A 17,962-nucleotide genomic window follows, 5' to 3' on the forward strand; every position below is an offset into this window, starting at 1 on the left:
AAGGGTACTCTTGAGTATGGTTTACGTATTACAGTCTCTGCTTCCTCGGCTATTCATGCCTTCTCTGACTCCGATTGGGCCGGCTGTCCGTTAGATAGGAAGAGCACGAGTGGCTATGCTGTATTCTTGGGGACTAATCTCGTCTCCTGGTTGTCTCGGAAACAGCGCACTGTAGCACGCTCCTCTACTGAGGCTGAATACAAGGCTCTAGCAGATGTATCTGCTGAGGTCACTTGGGTTGTTTCGTTGCTTCGCGAGTTGGGTCTACATACTGGCGAGCCGACTACTCTGTGGTGTGATAATCTTGGGGCCACCTATCTCTGTGCTAATCCCGTGTTCCACGCCAGAACCAAACACGTGGAAATTGATTTCCATTTTGTACGAGACAAAGTTGCCTCAGGGGACTTAGTGGTTAATTTCGTCTCAACAAAGGACCAGATTGCATATATCTTCACCAAACCCTTGGCTGGTCCACGTTTTGCTACTCTACGTGACAAGCTCAATGTGGTGACTCACCGACCTTGTCCTTGAGGGGGAGTGTTAGTCATATATTATTTATTAGTCTTGTTATATATGTTTAGTCAATATTGTAACAGGAGAATAAGTCCTTAGTCATCCCTCTTAGATAGGAGTCTCTTACGTTAGTTGTTATTTCCCTTTATATTGTTTTCATGTTCTTGTGCTGAATAATATCATCAAACATTTATCTAATAGTGCGCTCCTTTTTATAATTGTTGGCCACAATATTTTATTATACTATAGATCACTACCTTAAGAAAGCATATTTTGTTTCAGGCTACATGGTGTTTGTAATGAGAATCCTTTGGCTCCAATGATAAGGCGCTTGAGCCTCAACTTATATAGTACTAGTGGTGACAACTCTGTACTGTATGACCATGATCTTGAGTGAGAACTTACCTTTCACCAGATCATCTAAAAATCTAGATTAATATATTATTACTGCGCTATGGTATCAATGCATCACTTATGCACTTGTGGATCATCTCAGTCAAAGTTTCATTGGCATTTAATTATTATTATTATTATTATTATTATTATTATTATTATTATTTACTTTTTTGGTGATTCAGTATCAGTTTTCTTACCTGAGAAAGTACTATTTAGTTGCTATACCCATAAGGTGGCTTAAGCATAACAGATTGATACAGTAGCTCTATGAGCTTAGATTTGGTTTAGGTCCAGAACAGATTCAGAGTGATTTGGTTTAACTTAATTTTTACCTCTTGGGTTATTTGCGCCACTATTTTAGTCTGCTACAAATATAATCCAATGCCAGATATATATAATTATATTTGCAGTTTTATGCTCTTTGGTATTGATGACAAGCTTCCTCAACATACACTTGTTGAACTTGGAGATGCATTTAGAAAAATTCTCAAAGAGGTATGCTTTCCTTGAATTATTATTTCTATTTTTTACTTTTATAATCTTCCCTGAGCTGCTTTCTTAATTAATTGTGATAATCCATTTTTTGGCTCTTATACACTGAGAAAGTGCGGGATGAACATAGTCAAGACATGTCAGTTCAGCAAGCAATATCAATCGTACTAGACAAATATCCAGAACTAAGGCAAGATGGACTTGCCGACGAAGTGCTGCAGTGATACATATGAAAGATACATGCTAACTAAATAATACAAGCATGATATAGTTGTAATATAATGTTCAATACCTTTACTTAAAATTACAAATTTATATATTCATCACAGTGAATTTGTATTTCTTGTGTAATTTTCAATTACATCAACAAAATAAACTTTACGTGAATATTTATGAAACTTCGTCAACTCAAGAAAGAAAAAACATTACAGATGCATTTTATCTATTTCAAAATGATTTACTAATCGAGTTGAAGTATTGGGCACAAATTTTCGCGCAAAGCGCGTAGAAAAAACTAGTATATATATATATATATATATATATATATATATATATATATATATATATATCAATCTTAAGCATTCTCTCACCTCACTTTTCCACTCAATTCAAGCACCACTAACTTAATTGAATTATTGTTCTCTTATCCAAATTTCTCCATTCAATATTGCTATCTAAGACCATAATTTCACAACCAACAATATAATGACGATCTGATCTCAACACTAAGCGTTCGAAAAATAGCATAAAATGGTATTGTAAATGGTTATTTTGTGGTACAAATATATATGTGGTACGGTCTACTTCCAATTTGAGTCGAGTTAATGTGGATTTGGGTTCTTTATTATGAGATGAAGATATTGATATATTGTACACTTAAAACGGATAATGGGTGAATGAAAAATTTATTCTCAAAGTATAGACCCATTAAAGTTGGAAAATAGTGGTGAAAAGGCTGTAAAGTAGCCTTTGTCCATTTGGAAAATGGATTTGTACCACTATATATATACAAGAGCCTTTTAAAGACATTGAATTGTATAGCATAGAGGTTCTCTTTCACATACTGTGCGGTGCATATGAAGCGAAGCAAGGAAACAGCCATGAGGATGACGAATTATCTCAATCAATGATTGATATTTCATTTTCTTGCCAATATGCTACTAGCTACTTCCTATCGTCATGTGTCCTAAATCCAACTTTTTTTGAAATAGTCCTAAATCCACTTATTATTGTTGCCCTTTTTAGTTTGGGTCTGATTTGATCAGACTTATTACCTAAGATGCCAAACATGATTATTCGATCTTGCAGTAGTTGATATTTCCAGTTAATTAGTTGGGTTTGAAAAATTAAAGCTATATATAGTTGCAGATATCATCATACTAAAAGATTTTAATTTGAGTGGAAAAGACTACTTCAGCTACCACACGATTACTATGTATATACATCTGCCCGGACTCAAAGTCTTTACTATGATGGTATGGTATCTGCAAATCCTGCACCTTCAGCTTTCTAAAAATTTGACACTGGAAGAAGTATCCCTGCAATAATAAGAATCATCTTTGGCATCTTGTGTATGTGTACTGTGGATTTTGTTGAGCATATCATATATAAATATAAATATAAATCATCAATCTAAGTATCAGTTTAATCTTTTAATTGATATCAAACACGCCCTTTAATTTTATATCATAGCTAGCCAAACTTATTCTCGCGTCATCCAATAACAAGGGATTGTGGCCCGCGTATATATAATATATAAACATAAATGTGCAATACAATTATCAGCTTATCCTGATGAAGAACATGCTTCAATTCAGTTGATTTTGAGTTTGATATATGTAAGTTCACCCCACCATCTTCAGATATATTTACACATCTTTCTCTACCAACCGCTCGTTTGGTTGGAGGGAATTAGAATTTCACTCCCACCTAATTACAAAAACAAGAAAATTTCTTTGTTTAGTCAGAAAGAATTGCAATTCTCCCATTTTCACAGAATTAGAATCCCACATGCATTTCCTTGATTTTTAGCAAGAAAAAAAAAAGGTAATCCTTTTTTTGAAGGGAGTTAATGATGATTTTACTAGTATTAATTAAATCAGGAGTTCTGATTTTAGATTCTATGCCAGATGTTTATAAGGTTTTTGGAATGGCAGTAAAGCTAGAAGGAAAATCAATGGCATAAGTATTGGACAAAGTGGGAATGATATAGTGCAAGTTAATATGCCAGTCATTGTAACCTCCTGGTCAAATAATACAAATAATTTCAGCAATAAATGAAGTTCAACACTAACAATGAGAACAAGTCTGCTGCAAAATGCACAATTCTGTGGAATGAATGGTCACACTATATACAAATGTTATAAAAAAACACGGATACCCACCGGGATGGATTTCAGGTTATAAGTCCAAAGGGAAACAAACACAAGTTCATGGTCTAGTTAATCAACTAGCATCTCCTGCAAATGCAAACCAAATTGGTGACATATATAGGAATGTGAGCATTTGCAGAAATTAGTCGCACTCTTTCAGCCTCAAATTGGACAGAGTTTATCCACTGCTGCATGCAGCAGTTTCACTTAGCCCTCCTGCTCTAGTTTTGGTTCCAGATTGTGAGCATATAGCAATTAATGTGCAATTCAACTATCAGCTTAGGCTTTTAGTTGAGATGGAGCACATGCTTCAATTTGGTATCAGAACCAGGCCAAAGGTCATGGGTTCGAAAAGCGACTACATTAACCGGTCCACGTGTTGCTTGGAACCTACCGCACACGTAAGGGGGCGTGTGAGCATATAACCATTAATGTGCAATCCAACTATCAGCTTAGGCTTTTAGTTGAGATGGAGCACATGCCATACTTCAATTCAGATTACATTTAAATTAAATTAAAAATGTTTTGTATATCCCCACTTTTACTTTCAATATTGTCTCAGCCGGCCAGTAAATCAGCCAAGCCTTCTCAAATTATTGACTGGAAAACTCCTTTTGAAAGATTATATGGTAAGCCTGCTGGTTATACTCATTTGAAGGTATTTGGTTGTTTATGTTATGCATCCACATTACCGCAGTAGTCAAGACAAAAAATGGCAGCAAGAGGAAGTGTATAGTATTTTCATTGGGTATCCTGTTAATGTAAAGGGATATGTAAGATATATTAAATATAATATATATATTATATATAATATATCTATGTATTTATATATAATAATATATAAATGGAATAAGGGTCAAATAGGTCACTCAACTGCACACCAAAGTGCAATTAGGCCATCGAACTAAAAAAAAATGCAATTGAGTCCCTAAACAACACAAATTAATGCAATTAGGTCCAAAATGACCTGTTTAACTTAAACTTTGCTGACGTGGCGGTTGTGAATTTAAAAAATAATTTTTAAAATAATTTTAAATAAAATAATTAATTAAAAAAAAAAAAAAAAAAAAAAAACACGATCCCTGGCTAGGAGACGAAGGTCTCCATGGCCAGGAGACCTTCGTCTCCTCCATGGCCTGAGACGTCTCCGGCCGTGGAGACGAATCGTCCCTGGGCTAGAGACGTCTCCGGCCATCAAGGAGACGAAGTTTGTCTCCGTCTCCATGGCAGGAGACGAAGGGCTTCGTCTCCTGCCATGGAGAAGAAGCCGATTCGTCTCCTGCCATGGAGAAGAAGCCGATTCGTCTCCATGGTCTCTCCGGCCATGCCAGAGACGAAGTTCGCCGGCCGGAGACGAACCGTCTCCGGCCGTGCTGTTTTTTTTTTTTTTTTTTTTGATTTTTTAATTAATTATTTTATTAAAAATTATTTTAAAACCCAAAACCTCCACAGCAGGTCAACAGGTCATTTTAGACCTAATTGCATTAATTTGTGTTGTTTAAGGACTCAATTGCATTTTTTTTTTGACTTCGATGGCCTAATTGCACTTTGGTGTGCAGTTGAGTGGCCTATTTGACCCTTATTCCTATATAAATAGGAAGAGAGAGAGAAAGATTAGAATGAATAATGTTTACCAGGACTATGTGGTCTAATGGTACCCGGGTTGGACTTCCATTTGGAAGGTTGTAAGTTCGAGCCTCAGTGGAGGCGTTATTAGCTCTTTGTGTTTCAGTAGGTATTCAAAAAATGTACAACTCCTATAATCTAGGCATGTTCCACATTAACATACATGACTCACCCATGTTTGTTTTTATTAAATTCTTTGACTTAGTTTAATTACTAATAATATTATTATTATAACATTGTCTCCTTTAAACCAAGTTGGATATATTGGTCATCCAAATTTCCTTCTTCAATTTGAAAAATGTCTCCGTCTTCAAGTTGGATATATTGACTTGTATTTCGTTTTGTAAACCCACTTGACTCCAATTGGCTTCTTCCCAGGAGGTAAATCTGTTAACTCCCAGGTACCATTCTTTTCAATGGCACGTATCTCCTCATCCATCGCCTTAAGCCAATGAGTTTCCGTAGCAGCCTCCTCAAAAGTTAAAGTATCACAATCTGCAAAGAGAGCAAATTGAATAATCTCTTCATCAGACAGGTCATTATCATGACCCAACACATAATCCTGCAAGCGAGCTGGTAAGTGACGCTCGCGCTGAGATCGTCGAACTGACGGCTCTGGCTGCTGTGTAGGAGACTGGACATTATCTGGAATCGGTTGCTTATCAACAATATTTTCAACAACAGGAATAACAACTGAACTTTCATCTTTAGCTAACCAATCCCGGGCACCATATTCATCAAAAGTGACATCACGACTTATAACAACCTTTTTAGTTTCAGGATTGTATAGTTTATAAGCCTTTGAAGCGTCACTATAACCAATGAATATGCACTTCTCACCTTTATCATCCAACTTCTTTCTCAATGGATCTGGCACATGTGCATATGCCATACATCCAAAAACTTGAGATATTTGATAGAGGGTTTTCTCTCACTCCAAGCTTCTTCGGGTGTCTTATCACGGACACTTTTAGTTGGACACCTATTCAACACATAGACAGCACAAGCAACAGCTTCTGCCCAAAAAGGCTTAGGCAGATTCTTGGATTTCAACATGCACCTTACCATATCCATGATAGACCTATTCTTCCTCTCAGCCACTCCGTTTTGTTGTGGAGTGTATCTAGCTGTCATCTGGTGTTGGATATCCTTCTCTTTCAGAAAATTATCACAGGCAATATATTCTGTACCTCTATCAGTTCTCAAGATTTTAACCTCATAACCACTTTGCTTCTCAACAAAAGCCTTAAATTGTTTGAAAACATCACATGCTTCAGACTTTTGCTTCAGAAAGTAAACCCATGTTTTTCTACTGAAATCATCAATGAAAGTAATAAAATACTTACAACCTCCATGTGAGGGAACCTCCAACGAACACAGGTCTGAGTGAACAATCTCCAACTGTTTTGTAGTTCTCCTTGACTTGCCCACAAGGAAGGGATCTCTATGCTTCTTCCCAATCACACAAATCTCACATATACGATCAGGGACATTCACAACAGGTAAATCATAAACAAGTTCCTTTCTCGCAAGATAGTGTAATCCAGAGAAATGAAAATGCCCAAATCGCATATGCCATAACCAATTATCATCACAAACTTCAGAATTAAAGCAAGCAAGGAGAGTATGCTTAATTTTCAAAGGAAATAGTCGATTTTGGGACATATTTACCTTTGCAATCAAAACTCCTTTAGCATCTGCAATGGTACAACACCCCTGAGCAATATGTATCTTATATCCTTTTTATGACAACTGACCCATACTCAACAAATTTTGGTGTAGTTCAGGAACATAGAACACATCGGATATAAAATTGTGAGTATCATCCTTCAACTGAATAGAGATTTTACCTTTTCCCAAAATTGGCACTCTTGACTTATTGCCAAATGTCACTTCAGACCGGACTGATTCATCCAGTTCAGAAAACAATTCTTTCTTCCCACACATATGGTTACTACACCGAGTATCCAAGAACCATATGTTCTTATCTACAGAAAAACTATTGTTGGCAAAAAGTAAGGTTTCAGAACTCTCACCAGACTTTTCAGTAGTGTTTTTAGCAATATTTACTTGATTTCCACGATTGTCCTCATTATACCAACAATCTGCAATCTTGTGCCCATACTTGCCACAATTGTAGCAATGAAATGGAAATTTACCTTGTTTGGTATTACTTCTACCTCTTCCTTGGTTGGAGTTACCACGACCTCTTCCACTAGAACCTCCTCTTCCTCTTCTACGACCTCTACCAGATCCCCCACCTCTTTGATTAGTGCCAGTCACATTAAGGGTGACTTGACTCTTCAAAGCTTTTTCTGCTAGTGGTTTCGATTTTGACGCAATCCTGTCAATATGACTTTCTACCATACCTTTCAGCTCTGCAATTGATAAGAGCTCGGTTTTGTGTGACTCTGTTATTGAAGCCACCACATGGTCATACTTCATCAGCATAGTTCGAAGAACTTTTTCAACCACTGCACCATCTTCAATCGTATCTCCATATAGCCTCATCTTATTCACCATATCAATAAGACGAGTGAAATACACATCTACTGTTTCTGTAGAGGTCATCTCACAATTATCGTACAACCTTCTCAACGACTGCAACTTAGACTTCTGGGCCCGATCGACTCCTTTGTGTAACACCTTTAAGATGTCCCAAGCCTGTTTTGCTGTTTGAGCACGAGCTAATGCCCAAAAATGGAATACTGAACACCTTGGTGAATATGACCCAAGGCCAATTTATCTCGTCGTATAGCGGCTGCATCAGCTCCTTCGGGTAGACCGGGATCAACAAAGCTCCAAAGATTTTGAGCTTGCAAATGTGTGGACATCATAATTTGCCAATAATTGTAATCGAGTTTCCCGTCCAATTTGGGATCCGACCATACAATATTGAAATTTGTTGTCATATTTCACTACGGGAAATATTTCGGGGTTGAAAGGTTGACTGGCTCGATCTGATACCAAATGTAAGATATATTAAATATAATATATATATCTTACATATAATAAAGCTATATGGTTGGGAAGTAATTAATTTTACAATAATTACCAACATTATTATTATTACTAGCTATAAATTAAATTAGTCACAACATCTTTTACTAAAAAAAAAAAAAAAAAAAAAAACACAACATTTGAAAAATAAAATAGCTATTTTTTTTTTCTCGCCCATAATAAAGGATTACATTTGTTGAATTAATGGAGTTATTAAATGTTATGATATTAGGATTAAGGATTCCGATTCCGATTAATAGAAAATATGAAACGGTGCAATATTAATTAAATCTTTGACTTTACAATGAAAGTCTATTTGATATGCTTTTGTTATTTATGGTGGTTCTTGGGATTACAATATTAATTAAATTTTTGATGAAAGCTTATTCGATATCTGAAACAGTGCAATTAATGCAAGCCTCTACATATAATTTTTCTCCATCTCAAATGCTTCAAAGAAATGGCAGAAGCGAGAAGGGATGAAGAAAGCAAATATTGCGGACCGAGGGTCAATTATTGGACTTCAGAATAAAAAAAAAAAATCATTTAAGCCATAAATAAAAATTTAAATATATATAAATGTATATATCGTATGGGTCGCATTCAAAAAAAATATATATATATATATCGTATGGGTCTTTAATGTTTTTCTGGATGTCTAAACTTAGGACTTTTAAAACAAAAAAAAAAAATATTTGAATTATCTCCACAAAAAGTGGTCTTGGACTTATAAAATTACATTTGAGTTTATGGAATGCCATGTGCATAAAGAATATATTATATAACCATATAAAAAAAATGTGTTCAATTAGAGTTTAAATTTACTCATACAAAATTTGAAATTTGCTTTCTAAATGTAATTATCTTAGTTATTATTCGTATTGTGAAAATTATAATATAGATGAAATACAATTAAGAATAAATCAATGTAATTATGTAAATTCTCTCTATAAGTTTATTTGAATATGTACATAATTAGAGAATAGAGATTATATTAACCATACAAAATTTTAATTATAATTTTATATTCTATAAAAATAATAAATACTTGACCAATGGAAGCTCAAAAATATTATTATATTAAACAATTTAAAATATTTTTATTTTTTCTATTTTTTATTTATATTTATAATAACATAATTTTTCCCCGTGCATCGCTCGAGTGAATTACTAGTTATATATAATATATCTATGTATTTATATATAATAATATATAAATAGGAAGAGAGAGAGAGAAAGATTATAATGAATAATGTTTATTCACTGGGATGATTTAACAAATGAAAATACACCACATATTTATACTAAGAGAAAGCTAATAAATAAGAAGCTAATGCTCCATGTACTACTCCTATAATCTAGGCATATTCCACTTTAACATACATGACTCACCCATGTTTGTTTTTATTAAATTCTTTGACTTGGTTTAATTACTAATAATATTAATAATAATATTATTATAACAGGATACATGCATTTTATATGATGGATGTACAAAGTGGTTCAGTCTTCATATCTAGAGATGAACAATTTTATGAGCAGGTGTTTTCTTTCAACACAAATTAAATGAAGCTAAACATACTGTAGAAACTGATGCATATGAATTTTTCAATCCCTCTCTGCCAATGGTTTCCTTTTCAGATGATTATAATAACTTGGAAGATATAGGTAGTAATATAATGATCGTTCCACCTCAGGTGTTCTACCTGAGTCTTCACTTGATCAAGACAGCCAGAGCCGGTCCAATCATTTTATAGGTTCGGACAAAATTAAAACAAGGGCCCTATTATTTTTTTTAGAAAACCAAAGCTTTAACAATAATATTAAATTAAAGGTTCAATACAAGAAGGAACAGAATCATCCCAAATACTTGGACCACTAGATGAATCAGTAGCTCTAGCTATAGTATGTGCCAACCTATTCACTGATCTAGGAATAAAATTAATGGATACTACTTCAAAGTATCGTTTTAAAGAACGACATTGACTTATAACACAACCCGTACTAGAATAGTCCAAAGCCGAGCCATTGATCGCATTACATACCGTTTGACAATCTGTAAGGACAACCACCTTCATCAGCCTTCGATCATAAGCCCAGGATAACGCCTCCTTAATCGCAATTGCTTCTGCCAAGTTCACATCATTTAAACAACGACTCGGGCCATTTTTGGCAGCCACGAAATTACAAGGGCTCTATATGAACTTAAAAGATTGTACGAGTTAATTGAAAATAATTAAATGATAATTTTGAATTTTTATAAATATATAATTATTTTTATTAAATAAACATTTTAGAATAACTTTGGAGTAGTACCCATTCAAACTTTAGGCCCTATATGAAGTGTAATTATAAATTAATTCAATGTTCACAAATATATATCTTTTTTTTTTTTTGAAGAAAATGACTTAATTCATTAAACCAGATAAAAGACAGTCCACAAGGAACAAGGGAGGATCATGAAACCACTCCCTGCAATCTGGCATAGAAACGGCCTCCCTAGCTAAAGTATGGGCAGCCCGGTTCGCAGATCGCTTGAAAAAACATAAGCTAACATCATGAGTGTATGATGCTATTTCTTTTACATCACTAATCAGGAAACCAAAGGCGAAATAAAAGGTTGTGCGAGTAAAGCATTACAAACTAATTGAGAGTCAGTTTCTACATTATATCTATTAACCTAAATAAGTATATCAAATAGTTGTAATTTTTAAATATATTTAAAATTAATAAATAATTTTGAAGTCATTGATTCAAATCTTTATATATGTAAGTATTTTTTTTAACTTCATCAAAAAATAAAAGCCAAACTAAGGGTTCCTCCCAACGTTAGGCCCAGGGTGGATACCCGTCCCGCTCGCCCCTCTGGGGCGGCCCCACCGGCAGCACAAAACCCGCCCAGTAGCAAACATCAGCCCGTAGCACAAGACAGCTTGTTGCCAGTACATAACATATTAACTGTAGTCTGTAGGTACATAATCTGAACTATGGATAATGAGTGGGGGTAAGGAAATAAATCCGAGCCTGAGCCTGAGCCTAAGCACAACAAACGCATAAAGATTGCAAAATCCTTTGGTCCAGATTTTCTAAAATATTTGTTAGAGTATAGTTAAATACTCTAACTATTTATTAGAAAATGAACCAAAATTTTCAAACTTGTTTTGTTAGAAAATGAGCCTCGAACTTACATAGAAGTCACTACTTCTACTACTGAAAGATCAATGTGAAAATATGCTATAAAAAGTGAAGTAGATTTTATTTTACAAAATTATACTTGGGAACTAGTTGATCTTCCTCCAACTTGCAAACCCTTTAGGATCTAAATGTGTGTGTGTGTGTATGTGTTTTTTTTTTTTTTTTTTTTTTTTAATAAACCCTAAGGATCTAAATAGGTCTTTTGAAGGAAGATGAAACCAGATATATATTGGGAAGTATACGGTCAAGACTTGTAATTATAGGTTACAAGCAATGGGAGGTCATGATTATTTCTACATGCATTAGCTTATTCTACGAGATAAATTACATTAAGATGATACTTATCATTGTCGCATTGCGAAACATGGAAGTTCATCAAGTGAATATGAAAAGTAATTTCTTAAATAGTGAGTTAGATGAAGAAATCTGTATCGAATAATCTGAGGGATTTATAGTTCCAAGCCAAAAGAATAAAGTTTGTAAATTGGTTAAAGCATTGTACCATTTAAAACTCATCCTTAAATAATGACACAAAAATTTGACCGCGCAATGGTTACCAATGAGTTTAAGATAAAAGATAGTGACAAGTGGACACGATATATAGATGATATTATGGTTATATGTTTATACGTGGATGATATACTCATTATTGGTTGTAACGACAAAATGATCAAATTTAACAAAATATATATATATTTGAAATTCACTGAGACTCAAACTCACAACCTCCCATTTGGGAGTCCAACCTGGGTGCCATCTGTGCACAAGGTGCTTGGCTTATAAGTTCAAAATGGATAATAAATGAATTAGAAATTAATTCTCATATTGAAGTTAATTGGGAAAATAATATTTGGGAAGGCTTGTTATTAGCCTTTGCCCCAAATTCAATGTGCTTTGTGCATTTAATGTTGCAGTCTGTCTTAATTTGTGCTTTTCTCTATCAGTGAATGAATTAATCAGTCTGTTTTAAAAATTAATTGTTTGTAATAAAATGCAAACAATAATATCAAATTCTTGTAGTGAGGCTTAAAGGTGATATTAGAATCTCAAGAGTATAGTGTAGAAAAAGAAGAATGGTCCCAAGGTTCTTGTCTCACTGGGCGTAACTCAAAAAGCAATAATGATATACAAATTTAAATGACAAATTAAAAAGAGTCAATTCCAGAAACGTCTCTTGTCTTTTGTGGTAATTTCATATTTAGTCACAGACTATCGTTTTCGTCATTTAAACTATCATATTTTAGACACTTTTGATAATTCTGATAATTTTTTTGGCGAAACTCCGTTTTAGACAAAGGTATTTTTGTCACATCACTTTTTTTTTTTTTTTTTTTTAATTCTACGCATCTTGCAACACCGCGGGACAACAAGAACCACCACCTGCTTCAGCCGCTGAGGTCATCCTGCTCGCTGTTGACGACAACAGTTTTGGTATGTTGATGGCGAGTATGATAGAGCAAAAATTGGTGAACGTTGGTAAATTTTCTTTTAATTATTTTGTCAACGAATTGTGATCATTAATAGTAATTTTCTTGAAATGTTTCTCAATTTTGTTGCTTTTTCATCTTCTGTTGTTCACACAAATAAATATATATAGCCACTGGATTTCAGTCATTGCAACTTCCACTAGTTGATGATGAACTAATACAAGGAACTATGTGTTGGCATGTTTCTGATCCTTTGAAATTGAAAGTAGTCTGATTATTAGCCGAAAAATCGGAAGATAATTAAAAAAAAAAATTAAAAGTATGTGATGAAAATATCCTTGCCTAAAATGAAGTTTCACTGGAAAGGTTAACAGAATAACCAAAAGACTCCGAAATATGATAGTCTGATGTTAAGTGACAAAAACAATAGTCTGAAACTATATGTGGAATTGCCACAAAAGACAAGGAACCTTTCCTGGAATTAACTCAATTAAAAAAGATGGAACTAACATACAAGGTAAGCTAAGCTCCTTTAATTTCTTTGTATGACTAGCTTGGTGTTCAATACAAGGATCAAATGGGAGTATTTTATAAGAAGCTGTCAAAAGCAATGAATATAATAGTTGGAGTGCATGGGAGGATAAGTATAGTTTGCTTTTCAACTTTTTGATTATCTGATGATATCGTGACATATATCTTCATTCTTCTCATCCATTTCATCTTCAAATTAAATATACATATAATGTTACTATATAAGTGGCCTAGTGTTGTGGTGACTGAACACAAATATACACTGTTACATCCTCAGCTCATTTCCCCCCTCTATTGAATTATTATTACTCTCGTCCCCCAATTTCTCCATTCAATATTGCAACCCAACTTCAATTCTATTGCTATCTAAGACCATAATTTCACAACAAACAATGACGCTCTCACCACTAAGCAGTCAGCCTATTGACGAGAGTATAATCAGAGAGCAAGTTTTGTCCACTGACAATTATGACGGTAGACACTTCAATACCAATTTCATTTTGAACGATGCGGAAAAGATTCTTCGTCTCAGAATGGTTTGTCATTCTACTTCTACTTTCGACTTCAATTCATGATATCTTAGAACTATTCTAATTATTTGTAAACTTCGGTACTCTATTTAGGATAAAAACTTATATATATGCTTGTGACAAAATTTTGTTTATTTGCTGCTTTCTCCATTATCTATGGAGAATATATCCTTCTTGATTCCCGATTATGCAAAGGCGGCCACAAATTAAGAGGATTGGCTAAAAAGTTGGGATCTCTGAGACAAAATAATCTAGCTAAAACACCACCCTCCTACCTTCAAAAAGTAGTTGTGGATTGCTTGAATTCAGTGTTAGAACTCACCAAATGCGTGGTTGAGCTCAAGCAATGCCCACATTACTCTCCCTCGCAATCAATAATTTTGGCCTTACCAATGACTACCTATTGGATAGCCACAATTCTTATTGACGTTAGTGGAGCATGTGTCTGTGATGCGCACTTCAAGTAAGATTTAATATAATGCCTCATTTATTAATTATTCATTACGAAATTGTATTAATTGTAAAAGTTTCTTAAGTAGTATACACATAATTGGCTTAATTGCTTGTTGAGATTATTTCTTATTTGAATATATATGACCTCAAATTTTCCAGGGTCTACCAAAATGAACTTGGGGAGCTAACTGCTTTAACGGCTAAAATATTGGCTACTTTCTCTCCGGAACTAGGTTAGTTTTATATAAGAAAAATTGTAATTTATACCCCTCACAAATATGTCAATTATTAACATCACCACTGAATTATTAGTAGTGTAAATGTTGTCCCTCAATTTTCAAAACATGACATATATTGTCCTTCCCTTAAATTATTAGTGGTATAAATGTGGTTACTAGCCGTTTTCTCTGTTCGAAAACCACATTTTTTTCCCTCCATTTTTCTTTCTTCATTTGTTTTCCTTCAACCGACAATAATGTTTTTCCTTCTTCCTATTAGGGTAGGGGTAATATATGTCACGTTTTAAAAATTACGGGGTAACATTTACACCACTAATAATTCATGGGTGACATTGATAATTGGGATATTTGTGAGGGACATAAATTATAATTTTTCCATATATATGTATATATATATATATATATATATATATATATATATATATATATATATAGTTGTCATCTAATATTTACACATTTAATTTATTTAATTTATTGAAGATTGATGATGTTAATATATACATAGACCCTGTTTGGTAAATGGTTGTTAGCTGATTGGGTTAGAGGATATGACTAGTTGATAACATTAGCTGATTGTAGAAAGGTATTCGGTAAATTAACTGTTAGCTGATAGTTGTTTGGTATAACTTCTTTTCTCAAAAAGCTAATTGAAAAAGTTGCTTTAAGCAACTTTTTGAATTTTAATATTTTGGAATTACAAAAAACTGATTAATCAAACACTTATATTGACTTTTTAATCAAGTCAAACAACTAATAATAGTCAAATAAATCAAAATTGACTGATAAGCTAACTATTTTACCAAACAGGGTCATAATTTTTTCATATGAATATATATGCAGAAAAGAAAAGGGAAGAAGAATCTTATCAAACATTGCGACATGCATTGCATCACAGTTCTTCTAATAGGGCAGAAGTTTTTAAATTAATGTTCAATGCGAAGAATGATGATGAGAAGATATTCCGTAATTCCAATGATGTTTGGGTGAGCATTTAAATTTAAACAATTCCAATTAAATTGACATGTATATATATGATCCTCAATTTAATTGTTCTTGTCGTGGTTGGCTACTTTTGTCCATAGCATATAATTAAGGACATGATATCATAGGATAAATTTTTTTTTTTTGTTTCTAGTAATATTGATTCTGTTATAATGTAGTATCTGTTCATAATTACTTTCTCAACCTATTAAAGCACAAAGAGACAATATCACCTCACGCTGAGGCTCAAATCCACAACATCCCATATGGGAAAGTAACTTAATATTATTAGATCATAAGGTCATTGGCCATAGCATAAAGTTACGACTACCAAAAAAAAAACTAGTATCATAATTTTTGGCACTCATAAAGTTATAAGTGCCAAAAATTAAATATCGTGATTCATTTATATATAATTAATTTAACGATGTTCAATTTAATGTAGCGTTATTCATATAATGAGTCGATACTAATACATAACTATTTTGTGTATATGTATGCTAGGGATTAAATCTTGGAAAAGATCGTAGGACAGTGATTCTGCTATTAACATCAAGCTTTGACATTTCTAATGGACGCATACATTTTTTAAATTGGTTTTATCACAACTCAGAACCATATATTATTTGGATTCCAATCACAGAGAAGGATGCATCATGGACCATTAAAGATGAACAGCAATTTGAAAAATTAAAAGAGAAAATGCATATGTTATTCTGGTTGAATGATCCACAGAAAAGACTGTTGCCACACTTCACTAGATTTGTTAAAGAGGAGCTATTTCTAAAGTTTAAGATGGGATGGGGAGATGAGGCTATCCTTGTTTCAATAGATCAGAAAGGAAGAATTGTTCATCCAAATGTCATGCATATGATACTCACTTGGAATTATGAGTATATTGAAAAAAATACAATAGGAGTACAGAGATTATATAATATAGCTCCCTTGGTGGAAAAGGAGGTGAAAGAAGGGACTTCTGGCGTTAATCGTGTTTTGCCTGAAATTGGTAAAATGATTAATGATTTTTTAAGGGAAATTGGTGGTAAGATAAATGCTTGGGCAGACTTGGTTGACAGCAGGATACAAAAAGTGGTACGGTACCTACGTTGTATAGTACTTTTTGTTTCAATTATTATTAATTTTCAATTCAAAATTGTACTGTATCATTTTATAACACGCGTTAATTAATTCTTAAACAGATAGAAAAATCTACTCCGTATTACAGCGATCGGGAGAAAGATTTGTGGCAACAAGAAACAACTTGGAGTCTTCATCTCCTGGCACCAAAATTTCAATCCTATCAACCAATTGGCAAACTGATAAATGATTGGGTATGCTCACCTTTAAATCATTCTGTTTTCATTTTTTAAATTCTATATTACAAATTGTACAATCATCATGTAGTTATGTGTTTTTTTTTTTTTTTTTTTTTTTTCAGATTCAAGAGGAGAAATATATTTTCTTGTATGGAGGAAATGACATAAAATGGGTTCAAGAATTCACTTCCAAGGTACGCGAAATTGGTTCCAAAACCCAGTTACACATAGAGTTGGTCTATGTTGGAAGAAACAAGAAAATAAGAGGAATCATAGATAAAAACAGAATGAGTAATTCTTCATTGCAAAATTCACAAAGTGTATGGTGGTTTTGGACTCGTCTTCGAAGTATGTTTTTGTCTAGAATTTATTATTTAGATGCGATTAATTGCCCTGTTAAAGAATACAACAATGATGAAATTTTACAAGGGTTTAAAAAATTATTGGCCTACGAAAGCACGAATACAACAATTGAAGGATGGGCCTTGTTGAGCAAAGGAGCAAAAGTGATTGTATGTGGACATGGGACTAAAATGTTGCGAGTCATGAATGAATATCAAATATGGGAGGAGAACATAGCCCCCAAAGGTTTTGGACAAGCATTCAAAGACCACCATGAGATGATTTTCATGAACATGCATTCTTGTTGTACACTGGAATATCCAATGAACTTGGACAAAATTCCTGAAAATGAAACATGCCATGAGTGCTCTCGTAGTATGCACAAGTTTTTAACTTTCACTTGTTGTCATGGCCATGATGTTGACTCTGATAAAGATGCAGAAGATATATATCAGTACTATTGAGATTTTGTATTTCATAGTGTATTTCTTGCTTCTTTTTTTTTTTTTTTTAACTTTTAAAAAACTTAATGTTAATTTTCATTACATT

At 33.5% G+C, this 17,962-nt stretch overlaps 1 protein-coding gene across 1 annotated transcript; it reads left to right on the forward strand.

The window, feature by feature from the left end:
* Positions 1–14,223: 14,223 nt before the first annotated feature.
* LOC109150458 lies at positions 14,224–17,898 on the forward strand. Its single transcript, XM_019298370.1, has 6 exons — positions 14,224–14,545; positions 14,695–14,768; positions 15,615–15,757; positions 16,260–16,847; positions 16,955–17,086; positions 17,194–17,898. Exons 1-6 carry the CDS (start codon positions 14,475–14,477, stop codon positions 17,875–17,877), a joined length of 1,692 nt encoding a protein of 563 aa, XP_019153915.1. The 5' UTR covers positions 14,224–14,474; the 3' UTR covers positions 17,878–17,898.
* Positions 17,899–17,962: the final 64 nt, after the last annotated feature.

The sequence above is a fragment of the Ipomoea nil genome, unplaced genomic scaffold (genome assembly GCF_001879475.1).
Source record: "Ipomoea nil cultivar Tokyo-kokei standard unplaced genomic scaffold, Asagao_1.1 scaffold2279, whole genome shotgun sequence".
Lineage (NCBI taxonomy): Eukaryota > Viridiplantae > Streptophyta > Magnoliopsida > Solanales > Convolvulaceae > Ipomoea > Ipomoea nil.

Coding starts and splice junctions, on each gene's coding strand:
- LOC109150458 (XM_019298370.1), top strand. CDS start 14,475: ATGACTACCTATTGGATAGCCACAATTCTTATTGACGTTAGTGGAGCA. Junction 14,546..14,694: donor GTCTGTGATGCGCACTTCAA/GTAAGATTTAAT, acceptor CAAATTTTCCAG/GGTCTACCAAAATGAACTTG. Junction 14,769..15,614: donor TACTTTCTCTCCGGAACTAG/GTTAGTTTTATA, acceptor ATATATATGCAG/AAAAGAAAAGGGAAGAAGAA.